Genomic DNA, 20,876 nt, shown 5'->3' with positions numbered 1-20,876 from the left:
GGAACAAGCAGCAAGAGTCATTATGATTCTGAACATGCTTCACAATCCATTGCCTTTGTTCTTGTTATTTCACACTTTTCTTGTTTAATATGCCACAAGGTCTGGCATTGCTTTTGATGTTGTTGCAAGCCCGGTGGGCATTCCTCCTGAGGCAATATGCACTTCACTCTTAAATAGGGATTGATTTTCAAAGGCGTGGTTTTTAGTCAGTCACAGCGGGTTGTCAGCTCCTGCTGCTTGGAGTCCTCCGAGACCTGAACCTCACATAACCCCCCACTGCCTGTGTTACCTAAAATCATACACCTTGACCTGTTTCTGTCACTGCCGGCCCGCACTGTGCACGTTCAGTCATCACCTCATGGAGCTGACGGCTTGTGACTAAACCAAATGGAAGTACTCCAGAGAGAGCCGGTATATAATTGTTTCACATTCGGCGTATTGTTTTCCTCTCTTACATGTTCTGCTCCGTCTGCGTTGAGGCAGGGACATATGTAGTTTTGTGTTAGTGTGTTAGGAGAAAAAAAGGCTAAAACAAATGTGTTCATGATGGCTGTGTGCGTTTAGAAAGCGTTCGATACTGTATTCTAGGTCTACTTGTTTTAATCAAACACAATGCTGACGACAGAAACCATCGTGCTCACAGACAGACTCACGTTCTGACTGTGTTCTGGTGAACTGGCCCAGGTTTATCAGTTTATCCAGAAACAAAGTAGGAGGACTTTATTCTATACAAGTAAAAATAAAGAAATTTGAGATTTTATTTGTGCAAGTTGGTGGTTCAGTCGTCAGACTCAACTATAATCTACAGTTTCCCAAAATAAACAATATGATGATTGAATGAATTTCATAAAATGTTAGAATGTCGACGTGTTTTTTATTAGATTACAATAATATCTGCAGCGTGATTACACATTAGCAATACGATTCAACAATACAGTGCTGTAAATAATAAAAAAGAAAAAACTTCAGGTGCGCCCTGATGTCATTATTTCCATTTTGGGAGTACCCACAGTCTGTTTACATCGGTTCAGCTGTGGCTCTCATCTTTATTACCTCCATTTTATTCTGAATTTCGGAGGATCCTATAATATTTTTTTGAGTTGTGTACTGCAGCAGCAGTGGCTTCGTGATCGGCACACAGAGAGCATCTGTAGCAGCAGATTTTCATCCTATGTGTCCGTCCTGGTGCAGTGCAGTGGACATGCTGGATAAACACATCCCAGAGAACAGTGGACAACTTTTCCAGTTGATGTGGTTCAGGCTTCCCGTGGCTTAGATATATAAACAGCTTGGGCTAAATGTGGGCAGAATTAAAGATGGCTGCATTTAAAACACGTCAGGTAGATGAGCAGGATGATGAGAGAGCAGGTCAGGTGGTATCCCTAAGAGTTCATGTAGGAAGGGTTACTGGCTACAGACACAATATGTACTGGATTTTAAATGCAGCTGTACTGGTCTGGATGATACACCAGCTGAGAACATCACCAGATTGTGTTGTTTGTTGGTCTATTAGCTTCTAAATCTTATCCACATTTTTAGAGTAGATCTGCCGTCAGATACTGCAAAATTACTTGTATGTTTTATCATTATTGTAATAAATGAGTATACTAACTTGTATTTTTGACTGCTTTCATATTGCACTGCTCATTTTGCTTTAACAACATGTATTAATCTAATTAATCCTACATATGTAGACATGTATCTTTTTCATTTATAACACCCGGAATTATTACATTCATCAGGATTTGTGCAAATAGACAGATGATATATTTGATTTGGGAATGAAAATATCAGAACCATAAATATTCATTAAATATGTTCTCAGTAAGATGGTGTTGTAATGTAATAATCTGTAGTTTTTAGATTCACAATAGGTAGGAATTTCCAGAAAACACACCGATACTCAGACTGGTGACAAGTTTACACTTGAACTTCATTTGTTGTTCACATATTATATTGATTTAACTTATTAATTACTAGAAAAGCTCTTGGGGAGCACAGACCTCTGTCAGAAGCAGCTCATTTCCACCAAGGATTTCACCAATTTAATGAAAGATCAAGAACACATTCTCAGAAAAAACATAAAAATCCCAAAAATCTGCCTAGTAGTTTTTTGCGTAAAGTTTCGAAGAAACTGATCAAACGCCGGCAACATCACGACCTCCTCAGTGTTTCTGCATCGTAACAACTCTTCACCTGCCGAGAAGTTTCACAGTAAAGACGCTTCTTTCGCTGCGTTTTTTTTTTTTTACACATTTGGTACACGGTTACGCTACATTGAAAGTGTAGACACAATCAGTAGCCGGGTGCTGCCAACATGGCAGAGAAAGCCGCGGTGACATCACATGTGCATTCTCCATTTCCAGTTACTCAGCTCCATTTCAGTGATTTAGATAGCTTACATGAAAATGCCCATATCTCTAACTGCCATGGAAACCTTCATCAAATTAGAATTGAAGTGATTATCCAGAGCAGAGCTAAAGGACAAAATCGATAGTTCTTTGTTCAAGGCTAAATTGAAGAATGGTCATTCAGCAGGGATTTCTCCCTGTTGCTCCTTCTCTGTCTCACACGCACATACACACACATGCACATGCTTGCGCCTCTCTCAATTGGCTATTCTGCACCAGCATCCTTGACCGTATCAGCGTTAGGCTTGCATGGAGTAGTCTCAGACCTTCTGCCTTGGTTTTTCCCTCCCCTGTTTAAAAATAAACACCCAAAGGAGAAGTGCTTCCTAGATAATTGCAATTAGTAGTTTTGGCTGAGTTTTGCAGCGTTGGCCTTGGCCTTGCTCTCTGTGTTGGGTAACAGGGAGTAGGAGTGAGCCTGTTGGGCATGTTTCCAGCATCCAAAGAGTCCTCTGCCCATTCGCCTCACATGAGACGCAGCAGCAGTCAGAGGGCAGAGGAGTACTACAGATGGGAAGCTGTGTAAGTGAATAAAGTCAGAACAGATCATTGCTTCTTGTTGGTCAAGTATCGCAGTTATACTGTAATTGGAGAGGGTGTTAAATGAGGAAAAAATGTACCACTTTTTGTCCCTGACCATTTTCTGTGTAATTTCAGTTTCAATAGCCCACAAAAATTACACGAAATTGCATAAGAACAAAACATATCCCACTTCGAATGGGAGAAAGTTTATTCACCAAGACTGTGAAAATAAAAAGAAAAACAGGATTTTTTTTTTAGTTTATATAACTCCTTTTATATATTTCAAATTTGCTTTCTGAAGACAAGAAAAAAAAACAAATGCAAAGTCATTGCAACATGCTCAAAGTTCCAGGAATATTTCTGTTTGGTGTAGAACAATGTAAAACAGTAAGCAAACGCATGAAGCTATGGAAATCTGATTTGTACGGTTTTCAAACAAATCCTCTGCAAACAGCCTCTCGCCGACTGTCGGTCACACTCTGTGTCTCACACATGCCACGTTAAACACATACAAGCCATGCTTCACATAAAGGACGCTAATCCATCAATGTGCTCATTGCTGTCATGAGTAAAGAGACAGAGCTCTAAGCAAAAGTCCTCTAAAGCAAATTTGATTTACCTCAGTTTCTTTCAGACGGGGACGTGAGCGGTGGAAGCGCTAATACAGACCGGCACCCATTGCTTCCAACAGGCTTGTGTCTGTATGGTTCAGTTTCAGAGTCGGGGCTCATGCTGATTTGCTTAGTGATGCTATTGGATTATGAAGAGTCTGCCGTTATGAAAATTAAATGTGAGTGCCAGTCACGATGTGGAAAAAATTTGATGACTTCATGAGGAACACTAAACTATGGATGCGTGCGAGATCGTGTAATAAAGAGCGAGCGGCGTGCTTGTTAAATATATTTTATAGCACCTCTAATTTTGTTCAACTTTGTAAAATCGTCCAACCAGTTTCTATGTTATACTGCATGCAGACACCGAATCACACAATCTTTAAATTTTCTCAAGCACATTTAATCTTCGCCCGAGGCAAAAATGAAGTGTAGAGTGATGCGTTAAGTTACCGTACCAAATTTGGCCTAAAAACTGCTCAGAAATCAAGTGAAAAGCAAACGTGAATGCCTGATATAAAGGAGTCAAATTAAAATTCAAGAGGAACTTCTTCAATTTTTAGGTTGCTTTGGGTAAAAGTTTCTGCTAAATGAATGAAAAGTCATATAAACACACTTTTCTTTTCCTTCATTCATGAAATAAAAATCTGGCTCTTAGGTTGTGCATTAAAAGCGTCTCTGTGCACCACTAAAGCCCCATAATGATGTAAGCGTGCTTAAACTGCATCACAGCCGTACTGGAAATGTTACCTTCACACATTTAGCTTTCTGCTTAGATGTTGCAGGGATCACAAGTTTTTTAGAAACTAAACGAACTAGATTATATTTCTGCTGCTGAAGGCTGCATCCCAGCCTGTGCAATGCCTCTTTACGACATAAACCATCTTGACACAGATGTCCCTTGCAGTAATGCTACTGCAGTACATAAAATCTCCAACATTATGAGCCTTTGAAATAAATCACATGTCCCCACATAGAAACAACGGGAATTTCCTGCAGATAGTCATGCAGAAGTCCTCAAATCAGAAGTCTTGTATACTGCTTCTCGTGATTAGAGGCAAAGATTTGGCCTATTTTTAACAATGAAATGGAGAAAGCAGTCATTTCATAGCATCATGTGACATATTTGATATTCCATCTCTATCTTCTGTCAAAGGTAATAAACGAGTAATAAAATGTTCTCCTATTTTCTATCTCCGACTTAACAAGGCAACATCTGTATATTCTGAGGTATATAATGCTTTAAAAAGATCCAAAAAGACAGTTTCAGCTCATGACCTCAGTGCCAATGCCATCACAGCATTTTTAAGGCAAACTTCACCTCAGGCAAAGTGCTTTCCACATGGATCATTGCTTAGGTGATGCTACTAAATAATTTTGATTGCCATTGCGACCTTAACAACTATTGACCTATCTCTAAGCCGTCCCATGTGTGCAAAAATCCTAGAATCTCTATTCTAATCACAACTGCGTGGTCTCTGTGAAGATAATAATGTCCTGCCGCCACAGCAGTTGGGCTTTCAAGCAGCCGAGAGTACAATTACTGCTGCAGCTGACGTGGTTGGTGACATTATTAACTCACTTGATAAGAAACAACACGATGCTCCTCTCTTTGTAGATGTGTTAAACACTTTCTGTATTGTTGATCACAACATTTGTCAAGTGAGCCGTTTCCTGTTTGGTCTGTTGTTTCTACTCACAAGATGTAAATCTCGTTCACTGAGTCAAACTGCAGTGGCTCCAAATAGTTGTTACAAGTATCTATTTTTTTGTTTGTTTGTTTGTTTGTTTGTTTATCAATAAAGGGACATACAGTTTTGTTTTTGTTTTTTTTAACAGAAATGGGAATAAATTGGTTGCAGACTTCTTGCGTCACATCCTTCTTTAGTTTATCCTGATCAGCTTTTTGTCAAATTATCAGGACTTCCACTGGAAGCTGTCTGGCATGGACCATCCAGAGGAAGGGGGGGGGGGGGTCGCTAAATCAGCTGTTTGCAGGTGGCAGTTGTGTTTGCGATGTTGAACTATGGTGGTAACTCATTTTACATAGACAGCAGATGAAAATGAGCTTTGTCTTGTCCAGAGAACCATCTTTACAGTTCATGTAAAAGACCCATTCTGTAATTGTTTTTGCTTGAGAACCACAACATTACTCTTCATCACTTCCTACACTATGCAGACTGTGCATGCATTGATTTATCACATTATTAATGTGTTACATTTGACTGGTCTGACATTTATGTAACATTCTTTTTAATGTATATATTTTTATGCTGATGATACCACTGTCTATATCTGGGGTGTGCAACACCAGTCCTTGCATGTTTTAGTGTTTCACTGGTACAACACATTGATTCAAGTTAAAAAGTTCTCCAACAACTTGTTGGCATCCTCAGCACCTGCCTGTTAATGAGCCATTGATTTGGTTCATGTTGAAAACACTAAAACCTGCAGGATCGAAGCTCACAAGGATGCGAGTTGGAGACCCCTGGCATCCCATTAGTATAAAGAACCAAAGAAACTAACTACATATATTGTATAACAGCCTACATCAAAATTTTAGTAGCCTGAAGCCAGTGTGTTTAAAACTTATTCTAAACTCCAGAAACATCAAATGCATTTATTTTACAAGTGATTATTCAGCCTAATAACTATCAAAATATACACAAAATACTGCTGGACAGGTTGCCAGTCCATCGCAGGGCCACACAGAACAATTTGCTCTTATTTGAAACCTTAGCGGCAAATTTTTACAGCCTAACTTTTGAAACCAAGGGACAAAAAATATATAAATAAATAAAAATAAGTCTACCTCAATGTCTGCAGTGAATTATAGAGATATCCTTGAGGCTCATGCCACCTCCAAACCCCTGGACGGTATCTACTCTAGTGCATTTTGACTCGTTACTCTTGGCACTCAACACTGTGAGTTATATGAAGAAGTTCGCGGGACACAACCAGCAGCTAAAAGACATCAGCATCCCCCCCCCCCCCCCCCCCCCCCCCCCCCCCCCCCCCCCCCCTCGCTGGCCTCGCTGCCTCACCTGCCAAGTTATTTAAGATCATTGGGACATGAGATTACAGGAAAGATTAACTGTTTAAGTTATTCATGAATATGCTGAACTGGTTAAACTTCAAAACCTTACTGGTTTCTACTTTTCCTAAATATTGTGACTTTTTTGACATGAGTGGCTATTTGTGCGTTTGACTTTTGTGTAGAATCAATGCAAAACAAGGTGAGCTTGAGGCAAGCAAGGCATGTTTATCTGTATAGCACCTTACATGTACAAGACAATTAATAGTGCTTTACATGAAATATCAAAAGCGAGAAGGTGTAGAAAAGTATAAAAGAACACAAATAGCATATCGACAATAAAATCATAAATCATATTAAAATAATTAAGAACAAGATTAATTAAGAGTTACTGTGCAGATGTAACGCAAAGATGCACGAGAAAAGAAATTATTTTAACCTGGATTTAAGAGTTTCTACATCTGGCGAGAGTTTTATCTCCACTGGCGGTTTGTTCCACTTGTTTGCAGCAGAAGAGCCAAATGCTGCTTCTCCATGTTTAGTCCGAACCCCGTTGATCTGGGTCTTTTTGTCGAAGAGCTCTGCTTGGTTTATATTCTCTGAACACATCACAGATCTTTTCTGTATAACTTTACCCCCCTCTGCACTACCACTACCACCACCACCACCAACAACAACAACTGGCCTGAAACATGACAGCCCACTGCTTTCCAGTAAGATGGGTAAAATGCTGAGCCTAATCCAGACTGGAAAATCGATCAGCCCACTTGAGTGTGATTTAATCCAGAAAGAGGTATAATTTTAACTTTGGACCCCCCCACTTTGTAAAGAACTAGTATAAAGCTGTATTTACAGCCAGTTCAGATTGAAATCTTTCACTACCTGAGATTTGAAAAAGAAGCATTTATATTTTCAGTACAAAAGTTTCTAACTTGGGAGAAAAAGTAAAAATACTTAAAGTTTCAAGTTTATTTCATAAGAGTTGTGTCTTCTTTGCTTCTTTTATTCAGGTGGCCAACTTGGCTTGCTCCATTTCCAACAATGAAGAAGGGGTGAAGCTGGTACGAATGGCTGCCACCCAAATCGACAGCTTATGTCCACAGGTGAGTACTTACAATGGTATTATTTGTAAAGAGCAGTATTTATAAAAACTTTTGCCAAAATGTTTTGGTAATTATTTTTTTTTTTATTTCTTTTTTTTAGCTAATGTAAAAGAAAAATCTTTTCAGCCATTTTTCTATGACTTTGAATAAGCAGAGAACGAGTAAAAGCTGGCAGAATCAGAGGAAGGACTATGACTTTTGCGTAGGAGGGATTTGTAGCACCATTTCTCACAGTGCAGGCAAAGGAGGATGTTAAAATCGATCCATTATTTCCAAGGTTAACGGTAGGCCTTATTCACACGGGAAACATTACAACAAGTAGGAAGAGAAATGGAAAGCTCTTCCTACTTATGCTGTACTGGGAAATGAAGATGCGAAGACTGAGCTTAAGACTCTAATGTGCGAGCTCCAGCATGCACACCTGCTGAAACCCACTAACCTGTAAAAACCTCACATTAGACACACACATTGACTGAGGAGGAACAATGGATTTCCCTCAGCAGCGTCAAGGCAGATGTTTATTTCTATTTCTATTTTTATACCTATATTCATGTAAGAGTGACGAAGGAATGTGTGGATGGACATGTTTTTTCTAGTGTTATTGTGTGTTGTGTATAATGAGGTGTGAGTTTTTTAATTGCTGTGTCACAAACTTTGGTTTGTAAAGGCTTTTAAAAAAATGTATATGCATAAATTAATTATCTTCTGTTAAGCCCTTTGTTGCGTTGTGAGTGGAAAGTGCTTTCTAAGTAAAACTGGATTTGATTTGATGATATTTTAATCTCTTTTTAATCTGTTTAACCCAGGTCTCTTTATTTTTTTAAACACATGAAAACACACAAATGCAGTAACGTTCATCTCCAGATCAGGGTGTCTATTCCCATCCTACAAAATCATTTAACTGGAGAAAAAACAGGAAATACTGGGGGAAAAAAAGAAATATTGCACTGTTTTTAATGAGTAGTAGCTACAGTAGGTGCTAGGCATCTGACATTGAATATGAAAACGTTGTTTTTCTGTGATGATGTTGTTGCTCCTGTGACAAATGCTTCCTAAAACTCATTTCTTTTTATGTGCTTTTAACATAAGTTATGTCAATCTGTGTGCATTTCAAGTCAGGGATATTGTGCGTCATTGTGACCGTTAGAGTCACCACCTACATTTCCAGAAGCAGGAAGTAAAACAAATCTAACCTGAATCCTGATTAGCTGAGATGCTTCAGCAGTTACCTCTGACAGTAACTTGTATTGCTGGTCGTTCCTCATTTTTTATTGCCAACCACGTTACTAAGCTTTGGTGTGTGCATCTTTCTAGTTATACAAACGAGACAGACAGAGACTCAAACCGCAACACCACATATCACACGCTTCTTATCCAGCCTGCATTAAATACAACCCCGTTCATGTCACAGCTTGACAACTAATCAAAAGAAATGACAAAAGTAACTGTCAGTGATGCTTCGCTCTAAAGAAAGACTTCACAACTGTCTGGTCCTGTTCATAGAATAGTTATTTTTTTAAAGCCTGAAAAATTATTTCTCCTTTTTTTTCTATGTTCAAACTAATAAAACCTACGTCCAATCAAGTCTCAGTTCAGTTTCATCTGAATCCGCCTTCCCTACGTTAATACATAAAATATATAATGTACAGATGTAAAAGAAATCAGATTTTAGTGTTTTCTATAGTTAAACAGGAAGTTAATATCTAATGGTGCATGGAGTTAAAAATTCATTATGACTGAAAAACAACTTGTACACGTGCACAGATAGGTTTGAAGCCTCCTAATGTTTTTGTAGGCTTGATTTTATCCTCATTAACACACTGACGTTGACATATGGTGTGTGTTTACGCCATTAACCCTTCTTCCATGCCAGGTTATCAATGCTGCGCTCACTCTGGCTGCCCGCCCTCAAAGCAAGGTGGCTCAGGACAACATGGATGTTTTCAAGGATCAGTGGGAGAAGCAAGTGCGCATCCTGACCGAGGCCGTGGATGACATCACTTCTGTGGATGACTTCCTTTCTGTGTCAGGTACGCAGCAGGAGGAACTCCAGATGAAGAAAAAACAATGTGTGTGTTGTTGTTCCCACTCAGAGAATCTGCCATGTATCAGTGTGATCACACACTTAATATTGCAGTATCTGCTAAAACAAGGACATGTTACGGTGAGATTGTGGGAAGAGTTGAGGATAGGAGGCGAAACGAAAAGCGATTCGCTCATTTGATGTTTAACGTAAACATCAACGTACTTTAATTCATTTGCAAGCTTGATGCATTGTTCATGTTTTACTTTGTTCCAAATATAAAATGCATACAGAAAACATCTGAAATGTTGATAATTACCTCTGCAAAGGCAGTGGTGTCTGTCTGTCTGTTAGCAACATAAATCAGAAGGTTATGGACACATTTTGCTTAAATTTTCATGAAATCTAAAACATGAAATAGAGAAGATGTGATTAGATTTTTTAAGGTGATGTGGATCTGGATCACTGCCTGGTTCCAGGATTTCTTTTTTTTTTTAAAAAGGTTCTTTGATGTGTGTATATAGGAGTCATTTTGCCAATAAAGGTTTAACTCAAAATGGCCACAATCATTGGTAAAATGAAAATGACATTGGCTTGCTGGAGGTCTGTGCTGTTAGACATGTTACTATTTTAGAGTAAATATCAACTCAACTGATGGCAACAACATGTCAGAACCACATGCTTCTTCTACAGCCCATAAACCGAGCAGACCAGTGGCTGGACATTTTGGACAGAAGTGCCGTTCCATCATTGTAATGGTCTCATAAAAGATTCTGCCTGCTAAACAATCCTTGATCTTCATTGATCTTCATATGTTCCAAAACCTTTTTAGCATCGATGGTGTTTTTGCATGTGTGTAAAGTCCCCATCCATTGAGACTAATGCACCCCCCCCCCCAATAAAAGCAGAAATACGGGCTTTCAAACGTGACACTTTAACCTGCATTTCTGGATGGTGCAGCAAACTGCATTCACACAGACAATAAATCCTGGACATTTCCCTGATCCCATGCAGTTATTTTCATCATGATGCAATATTCCCAGTCTGATATTTATGATGAAGGAAAGTATTCTGTTTTTGTTTTCTCTCTCTGCTGATAAACTTTACTTCTGAGAAGGTCTTTCTCTCAAAGTTGCTCTTTTTATCAGCAGCTGTGTCACTATTCAGCAGCCAGTTAAACTAGTTACAGTAGTTTCAACACATTCTTCTGTTTCTTTTTGGTTGCACTTAGTTTTTCAGCCTTTTGTTGAGCCATCTCAGCCGTTGCTGCAATCAAAGTCAAAATGAGTCGGAATTTCTTCTGAAAAGGTTTATGGGTCACATTTCACCACTGATGGTTTTTCCATGTTCTGTTGTTTTGTTTGTTGTTGACATTGCACACAGCATCGTTAAAGGTGCCCCCATAATGCATCTGTAAAAGAGACATTCTTAACTCCAAATGTATTATATTTGATACACAAAGTTTCTGAGACATTTTGCATCGCTTTATTTAGCAAATCCTTGAGAACACAATATGATACTTGTCTTGTCTTCTGCCCCCCCAATAGACACTAGGGAGCATAAGATTACACTATAATAATTTTGACATATCACATGTTTTTTGGTACGTTTTCTTTAAAAAAAGGTCAAGTAAAACCATAATATAAAAAAAAAAAAAAAAAAAAAAAAAAACTTCACTTTTCTTACTATTTCTTCATGGGTCGGGCTTTAAAGGGTTAAAGAAAAAGAGTGACTGATTAAACTAAGCAACATATTCACATTCAGGAAGGAACATGAATGACTTTCAGTTTTTATAATTTTGTAATTATCAGCAACACATTTTCAAGATATGGCTAATCTTTTTTTTCTGATACAAAGAAAATTGACTCTTTTGAGCATAATGTGATCATTAAACAGTAATTATGGCTCCCAACAAGGGAAAACCTTGAGTCCTCCTTGTTGAAACCCTATCTTTTCTTTCCCCTTTTCTTTGTCTCTCCAGAGAACCACATCCTTGAGGATGTCAACAAATGTGTAATTGCTCTGCAAGAGGGGGATGTGGACACTCTTGACCGAACTGCTGGAGCCATCCGTGGCCGAGCTGCTCGTGTGGTCCACATCATTAATGCCGAGATGGAAAACTATGAACCGGGGGTCTACACTGAGCGGGTGCTGGAGTCCATCAAGCTCCTGTCTGAGACTGGTTAGTGGACTGCACACAAAGTAACACAGCACAAGGAGTCATGCTTGAATTTATTAATTTTATATTACATGTTGCTTCACTTTCCAGTGGAGTCCAACACACACACACACACACACACACACACACTAGTTTCTCATTCTGGTCATGACTCACGGATACACCTTGGCTGCCTGAATGCTCAGTTTTCCACAGTTTTGATTAGTGTTTTGGCTGTAACACAGATGCTGGACACCAGCTGTGCACCCCACTGACACTTGCCTCTTGTCAGTTTTTCATCTCATTTTTCTCCGTACTCTGCAGGCTCATGGAGGCCTGAGTTTATCTCTGTGGCTGATAAAACACAGGATGATCATGTTTTTTCTTTCCTCCCTAAAACGTAGACATTAACCTTAAACCTGAGTGACTTTCATTTCCTTTCACCTGAAGAGATCAGCGTCAACAGGATAGATCTGTTCTTGAAACGGACTATATTTTTCTTCCCTCTGTCCAAATTGACATATTCAGAACAAACAAAAAGTATATCTTCACAGCTACAAGTGCTGCATGCATAATCTGTGTCTCAGCAGAAGCCAAGATGTGGGATTTTTACGGAAGATGTGTGTTACCAAAGTAAATGCATGTTAATAACAGCAGAAACTTTAAATGGTCATCTCCCCTCTTACACTGCTGTCACATGTTATTTTGAGTGAAAACCAGAAGACAGCAGCCCAGTTCATCCAGGAATAAGTAATGTCTGATAAGTAACTGGAAAAATAGAAGCTAAGAGAGTTGACCTGAGCACTTTTACGGATGTTTTAATCGAGGTGTTCCATAGAATAATATCTTATGAAACCTAAAGGCAGATGTTGATGATATGAATCCTCATAGTCAGGGAGAGTAAATACTTCACTGTAAAACCTCCTTCATCTTCATACTCTCGTCCTATATGATTAATTTCAAAGACAGTCAAAGAAAAACACATTAGCAGAGTGTTTTTTTTGTTTGTTTTTTTTAAGTTGACTTCATTAAAGCAAAAGCAAGACATGATTTTCTTTTTTTCTTTTTTCTTCTATTCTTTGGCTTCTCACAGAGTTTTTGTCATACGGCCATGACATGGGCATCGGTGTAAACAACACTGCTTTCATGCAACACCTTGTTCACAAAGATTGCTTAAAAGTGGAGAAGTTAGCGGAAGTTCTAAAGTCTAAAGTGACTCTTTTCATGTTTTTGTTACTTTCCCATATAACTGCTTGAGACCTTGATTTGTTTTTAATATGAACATTAATGCTTGGCAAAGTCTTTTAGTTAAGTATTTCCTCGAGATTTTTGGCATGCTAAATTTTAGTTTTGGTGCTTCTTTCTCCCATACTGCACTGTTTACATGCTTCCCCATACAGCAGGCTGTCGTTATGAAGAGGCTACATGCTATATTTGCCCAGTACTGCATATTCTAGACTGGTACTCAGAGCATAGAGTATGCAACTTGTAATTAAAAAGCAAGAGCATTGTAGTCTATAATGGTTCAGAGCATGTTTACATCACATAAAATAAAAGGAAGTGTTTGTATGCAATTGAACCCATATTTCCCTTTGCATGTGAAATGTTAAAGTGCCGATGGCTGCAAACAGGATCCATCAACCCCCCCGTGCATAAGAGTTGAAAACCTGTTGTTTTTATGTTGCATGCACATATTTTTTTTCTTTGCTCAACTTCAAACAGCGGACAGAAATGTCATCTTGTTTCGATTGTAATTGAAAAATTCCTGACACTGTGATGAAGACTCGTGAATTGTTTCCTTTTGATGCCTCTTCATCGAAGGTCACATTTGTGCAGGCGTGGCTGCACAGGAGAACAATGCGCCCCCACTCCACACTGATTCATTCTGAGGGTCTTTGCAGTCAAAAGGAGGCCGTTCCTCTGCATCTTTCAGTTAAAGAAGCCGCTGCCTTCAAGTGCTTTGCTATCCTCTTATTGCCTCTCCTGCTTGATGAGCTTCCATTATTTTAATTTAGAGTTGTAGTTGAGAGAATTCAGTGACTATGAATTATTTTGATTTGAGGAGTTTAAGTAATTATAAAGCTTTTCATTTAATTACATCTGTTTTTTTTTATTATTATTATTTCTAGAAGATTATTAACATTTGGCCCTAAGAAAGTAATTAAAGTGTCATTTGTTGGACATATATATTTTGCATGATTCATATTCTTCCTGTACATACACTGAGGTATGTTTGGCTGAATGATAAATATATTACTTTTTTTTTAATAGTTTTTGTTATTGTCCCTTATGTTTTTCTTTGCATCACACAATTAGGAAAAAAAGCAAAAGAAAAAAATTGTTTTTGTTTGTTACTGCACCCATTTGTAAAGCAGCATATTGTTGTGCATTGCATTGAGAAAGTGCCCGAGTGGAACCACACAAAATCAGTCTTCTGTTTCCTATGTTTCTGTGGAATATTATTGCTCTCTGAAAAAGCTCAGTAAAAGTACACCCAAGCATCTTCTTCAAAACAACGCCGTCGCAGAGGACAGCCAAAACAAAAAGCACAAGGATGAAAGGAAATGAGTAATTTACCAATTACCTGTTGTGGGATGTGAAATCTAACCGCTGCCTCTTTTTTATGCTTATAAAAAAGGAGAACATCTTATGACAAACCACGTGGTTTGGCCTCATTCTCCTCGTCCCTTCCTCTTTTTTTCTCTTGCCCATCCTTCCCGTCCCAGTTTCTGCCTCTTCCATTAGAGCCCATTTAGCGAGGCGGTATATCTGTTGTTTCGCTCGTTACTTTCATCTGCCAGGATAATTGAGAGACACAATCAGCTCCCCTCCCCTGTTTGCCGATAAGTCGCAAAACAGCATTAGGTGAATCACGTGTGTTCACACAGCCATCTGTCTGAGGCCCTCTTCAGGAGCTCAGCGGCACCATAACCAACTATTACTGTACCGGTTATATGGCGTCTTAAGCACATGCTGTTCCGCTGTTGCATAATTCAGTTTAATTGATTGGGGTAATTAATTGGAGAAATACAGTGGCAATATCTCATGGACACTTAAGATCAATTTTGTACAACTATAACCTTGTCACATGCTAAGGCTTTATAACTATGCTGCTGCTCTATTAATCCTCCATGGAACATGGATCTTGTTTCAAGAGTCAGCACGACCCAGAAGCTTTATGTCAGCATTACTGAGAAACAACAAATGGAGAACTGTTGATGTTGCAACATCACATTGATTGCTCACCGATTGGCCTTTATCACGTATTTAATGTTTTTAAGAGCTGACATCATAATGGAATTGTAATGGTTTAAACTTACAAGCCTAATAGAGGACCTGAATGCTCGAACAAGGACGCATATAGTCAGAGATTAAATAACAAGATTAAATTAAGGCACTCTGAGTTTGTCCGACTTAAAGCTGGATGTAGCATCTGTCTTTTGCATCTGTCAAAGTACAAACCTAAGTTAGTATTACTGTATATCTATTGGATATTATTACCTGACTGTTTATAAAAATCCTGCACATTTTCCTGTTTGTAAAGGCTTTTGTACCTTTAGGAAGACAAACGCCACACTTAACTCCACAACAATACAATTGATTGGATCAGATGAAGCACAGCTACTGGCTGCATAAAAACCATTTCAAGATATTTCATGCTTTTTACAGTTTATTCAGGAATCTGGATGCATCCCACAGTTTACATTAACCAACATTAGGAGACACAAGCCGAAGCAATTTGGTCTCTGCTTTGAGTTTTACACAAATAACTCACTGCGGCAGTATGACGAAGTTAAACAATAGGAATGGTTCGCTCCAAAAACAACAGCCGTCATTGTCATGTGGACTTGCAATTTGGATCCAATTTCTGCCACTTTGTTTAAAAACACAAGGAAGAAAACAAAAGACAGAATAGCTGGAGATCTGACCTGCACATGTAGATATTCATATCCAGGCCTAATTTGTCCACACATGGTGCAAACGTTGCATCAGTGTGATGTTTCTCCGCTTCCTGTGGCTGCTTGCATGTGTGGAGGTGTTGATGAAACACATCTCACATTCTCAACTTGTCGAATGTCAGAATTGGTCAGTTTTCTTTGATGCTTACAAGAGGACAGAATTTATGCCACTGCCAAAGTTTCTTTTTTTTCATCAAAAGAAGTAGGGCGCTGGGATGAATAGGCAAAAGAGGAAGACAAAAATATCAGAAATCACTAGCCTGGTTAATCTACTCTCTCTCTTCTGCTGATCTTTTCCAGCTAAAAAAGCCTGTTAATGTTTGGAGACATACAAACACATGAAGTCTTTGGGCAAAGAAAAACCCACGAAAACCATTTGAACAACTTGAAACTGACAAAAGTAATGATAAATAAAAACGTACTTCACCAAACATACATGACTTTGGACTGTGGGAGGAGGCCGGAGTGAAGCCATGCACACACTGGGAGAACATGTGACTGGTTTCAACCTTCTTTGTATTATTCATCCCATGCAGCATTTTATCACCTTTTATGTACCTGTTGTGTTTCATAGTAGATGTCCGTGTTTCAGGTAGCATATTAAAAACTCATAGCTGTGCTGCCTTCATCGCCAGGTCACTCTTGGAAAAGAGATTTCTAATTTGATGTAAAAAAAAAAAAGGGGAAATTACTGAAAAAATCTGTCAAATACCTGTTGTATTAGTACAGAAAACCCGTCAGTGGTCTTAATGGGGACACAAGCAAAGGATGTAGTTCACCTCATTCAGTGTTACAGCATGGTAATGAGTGATTTTAAGTTTTAAAATGCCAGAAAACTGCACCTATCCCATCTGGGAAAAGCCCTCCAATGTGCCTGTAGCTGGTGAAAGTCATAAACCTCTGCAGCTATGACATCGCTCGTCTGAGCGAGAGGTGACAGCATCAACATCTGGACAGTTATGAGCTGAAATTGCTTCTATCCGCTGCTACAGCTAATACCATCTACCTGTAGGTGGTACAGGTGATCATTTGTGTGGTATGTCTCATATTTATCTACCTGAAACCTGATAACACAATGATGTGTGGAGTTTAGCAAATTTAGGGTGTACACACAAGTCAGTTTCACAAGATCCCTTAAGGTACAATGCTTTTTAAAAGTAAATAAACTCCAATTCATTTCAAAGTACTCCAGACAAAAATGAATCCTTATATATCACAAAATACATTTAGAGGTTTTGTTCTATGAAAAAAAATCCTGTTGTGGTTTAAATTGGTTGAGATATAAGAAGGCCTACTATGGTCTTAGACTGTGTTTCATTGCTCCAGCGCTTGCAAACGGTGTCCTCTGCATGACAGCAGAACCGGACGACTCTTATTGCTTAAATTCAATGCTTAATCGGTAATTTAGGACATCCTGTAACAAAGAAGCAGCTATATTTCAGCACCTTGTCCTCTCTGGATGTGTTTGTCATCTTCTCTGCTTTATTGAGCCCCACAGTGAGCACAGCGGATGAAATGCTCAGAAAAACAGAAGAAAGAAAGAGTGAAAAAACAATAGACTCATACTGAGCTCTTCTCAGCTGGCAGATATAACCAGTTGGCTCAACCTTGTGGGGTCAAATGTCTGTTTCTGATGAAATCTTGCTTTGAATCTGACTTCAGTGCTTGGGACTCCAGTGTGGAGACGCTCAGCCTTTCTGTTGACTGTATTTCCTTATGTTCAAACACAACAGGGTTATTTTTATTACACCATTAAAAACGACTTTTTTTTCCCCAACGAGAGGTCTTTAAGGTCACTACTTCGATGATACAGCCTACATAAATGCAACAAATAGACCAGTTGAATGGCCTCGTGGGGGACTTGAGTCTTCAATTTTAACGATTCTCGATGCTAATAGAGATGTTAGGGTGGGCAACGAACAACCGCGTTAGACCACGGTTTCATTGGCTCCATATTTTTCTTTGATGAAGAGCTGTTGTGTTTCCCCTTCCTGTTTGCCTCTTAGTGGTAGTTGGGGGTTTTTAAGGGCTACCATGCACATCTGATCTGGACCATAAAGCACTTATTGATCCTTGTGAACTTTTGCCTCCCTCTCTCCCCTCACTCTCAGACCTGATGTCTATGGATCTGAGCACAGTCAAGGAGAAATCTATAGCTGGGGGAAAGATGATTAAGTGTAGCTGAACAAAGGAAAAGGATATAGGACCACACACTTTTTAGAGGGTACTGAGTCCAATTAACTAGACTCTACCAAAAAAATCAATAGCTGTCAACAAGGATTTCACTAAGCGATTTGAGCGAGGATTTTAGTGGAATTCATTGATGTGGTCCCCTTTTTCCCTTGTCTCAGTGGTGCGCATGTGTAAAACATTTATGTCTTGCCTGAGCATGTGTGTGTGTTTGAGGTGGCTGTTTGTTTCTATATGATTGCCCCCAGTGTTTATGCCCACAGCAACATGCCAATCATCGCCACTTGCTTGTTTTCCTGACAGCTGCCACACCAACATAGCGCTCACCACGGCATCAGTACTTGCCCTTTAACCTTGTCTCAATTTGCCCATCCCTCTTTTCTCACATCGAGCGTGGTCCGATTTATGGCCGGGCCAAGCGCAGGCAGCTGAGGCGCACTGTGTAAAGCTCAGCCATAGATTCCTGACAGACAGTCCGCACACAGGTTCGGGATTGAAGTGTGTCCTTGAGAGGGAGAAAAATCAATAACCTAATGGGAAAGTGGTTATGACTTCTCTCCCTTTTGCCCTCTAGTTCCCTCCTCTCTGATACACTTGTCTTCCTAATGCTAACGCTTAGTTTAAACGTACCTGCCTCTTCAAAAGACGGACAAACTTTTAAGGTGCTTATTAATGTGCTGCCGGCAGAGGGGTAGATTAAAAACCAGATATATCTTCAGTTTGCCATTTAGAAATGGTGGGATGATGTTGCTCCCTGTTATTATGTTGGGGCACAGAAAATAGGATTTAGCCAGGGTTTTGCAGCGAGTAATAACACATATGCTCACACTGCTTCCCACATGTCATGCCTGTAAATCGGTGGATCAAGTGCACTAAAATGAAATGCAGCCCAGACTTAAGGGATATAAGTAAAGACACTTCATACTGTCTGCCTCTAAAATAATAGTTCCAAGGAAGAGAGCCCACCCCCTACTTTCTTTTTTCTTTTTATCTTTAATCAGAAACCCCCTTTGGTGACATCTCCAGCTACCAATGAAGAGAAAGCCATTTTTACATAAATTGAAATGGGGAAGTGAATCAGTGCTCTTTTAAAACTCAAAATGGCCTCCTTTTATGGCCCAAAGGTGCACAACACACATAACTGCGTGAGTCACTTTTTAAATCTGTGTCTATTGTTGTTGCGATTGCTGAAGCAGTATTTTCCAGAATGAGAGGCAGATGGCAAACTCGTAGCTTGAAAGAAGACGAGGTAAGGTCTCTTAATCAGTGCGTAAATAGAGGCGGGAGTTAGAACGGCGTGCTGATGAGGCGATTGCTATGAGAGAAGCGGTGCGGCTTGAGGAGGGTGGTGAAATGTTTTCACCAAGATTACAGTGTAGGAGGGGAGATCAGTGAGCAAAGATTTTGTTCACACATTTTATGGTGTTTGTAATGTATTCTGGGATGAAAAAAAGTGATAAACATTTTCTTTGCGGTGAAGCCAAGGAGCTTTGAAGCTGTTAGTATGATGACCCGCATGAAAAACGGTATCTTTTTTTTATATGTATATATTAAAGGGTGTGAAGAGCAAAGCAGCAGTTACTGGCCTGCACTAACTCTGCAAGCTGTGTTAAATCATGTGTATGCAGTGGCTCAATGTGTTAAAGGTCAGGCTGAAGTTGTATATAACGTCACATTCCCACCAAACGTTGCTTCCATTAGAAATCTGTGTTGAACGGGGCGAGACGCATTAGCGCAAGCTGACCCACCTCCTTCACTTCACTCCACAGTCGGATCTGATTGAACTTTGAGCATGAAAATGGAAAAGCTCTCTGATATACAGCCAGTTTGAGAGAAGAGGTGCAACTCACCTCTCACTTGGGAAGTGGTGTTAGATAATTCTTGTTTTTCTAACTGCATGGTGAAACGCTACAAGCAGCCAAAGAAAGATGAAAATAAAATAACAGTTTAAATAGTTTGGTTGCAGTGAGTTATAAGTACGGCAAAGAAGAAGAATGACAGTTAAATTTTTCCTTTAGGGATGCTGTATTTTGTGAATGGTTGTGGTTAGCCCTGTAACCACACTAGTTCCAGCAGGTTAAGTGTACAACACTAACCCTCACGTCGTTTTAAAGCACATCATGGGAATTTATTCTGTCTGACTCAGATTCCAGCATTAAGATGGCGGTCTCATGACATTTCTCATTCAACTCTGTCAAAGGTTTTCTCAGATACAAATTCAAACATGCATTTCCTGGTTTGGTGTGATGTTTTACAGGTTTGCTCATCAGGCCAGTCGCCAGTCTGCAGCAGCATGTTCAGAAATGCAATTCTTACTTTCAGATTGTGCATTATGCACTGCAAAAACTGAAATCTAAGTAAGATTAAAAATCTTAAATTGAGTACACATATGCTTATTTTTTTAAAGATAAGATAATTCTTAGTTTTTATGCTAGAGAATTCCTCTTGTTTTAAGAGTACTTTTACTTGTTTTAGGAAGTCTTGACAAGTCAAATTTTCTTGTTCTGTTGGCAGATAATTTATCTTATTTTAAGCAACATTTACTTAATTTTTGTATATTTTTTTCTTGTTTTTTAAGGCAGACTTTTTGCAGTGTGGATATTACATGACTAGACATCAGCCTTCACTAGGACTCTAATACTGTCCATAAACTGCATTATCAGTGTAATTACTTCAAAATAACTGTACCATTCGGTGTAACACGTGATGATATCATCCGTTAAACTAACTTCTCCAAGAAGGTACGATTCCTAACAAGAGGAAGATCTACAGAAGACTTTAACCATGACGACAGAAATGTTTATATGCGAGTGCATTAATCCAGCAAAATTTCAGCTTTTTCATCTCTGTCACCTTTAGAAATGT

General features: G+C 39.1%; 1 protein-coding gene across 1 annotated transcript in view; it reads left to right on the top strand.

The window, feature by feature from the left end:
- ctnna2 (catenin (cadherin-associated protein), alpha 2) overlaps positions 1-20,876 on the top strand; it is a 329,734-nt gene that overhangs the window by 282,273 nt on the left and 26,585 nt on the right. The window contains exons 10-12 of the mRNA XM_079238137.1: positions 7,589-7,681; positions 9,555-9,711; positions 11,686-11,886. Of these exons, the coding sequence (XP_079094263.1) occupies positions 7,589-7,681; positions 9,555-9,711; positions 11,686-11,886 (451 nt within the window). The remainder of the gene's footprint in view (positions 1-7,588; positions 7,682-9,554; positions 9,712-11,685; positions 11,887-20,876) is intronic.

Source organism: Telmatherina bonti (genome assembly GCF_933228915.1).
Source record: "Telmatherina bonti genome assembly, chromosome: 3".
Classification (NCBI taxonomy): Eukaryota; Metazoa; Chordata; class Actinopteri; order Atheriniformes; family Telmatherinidae; genus Telmatherina; species Telmatherina bonti.
Note: the sequence above shows the minus strand (reverse complement) of the source record. Positions and strands in the feature narration are given on the sequence as shown.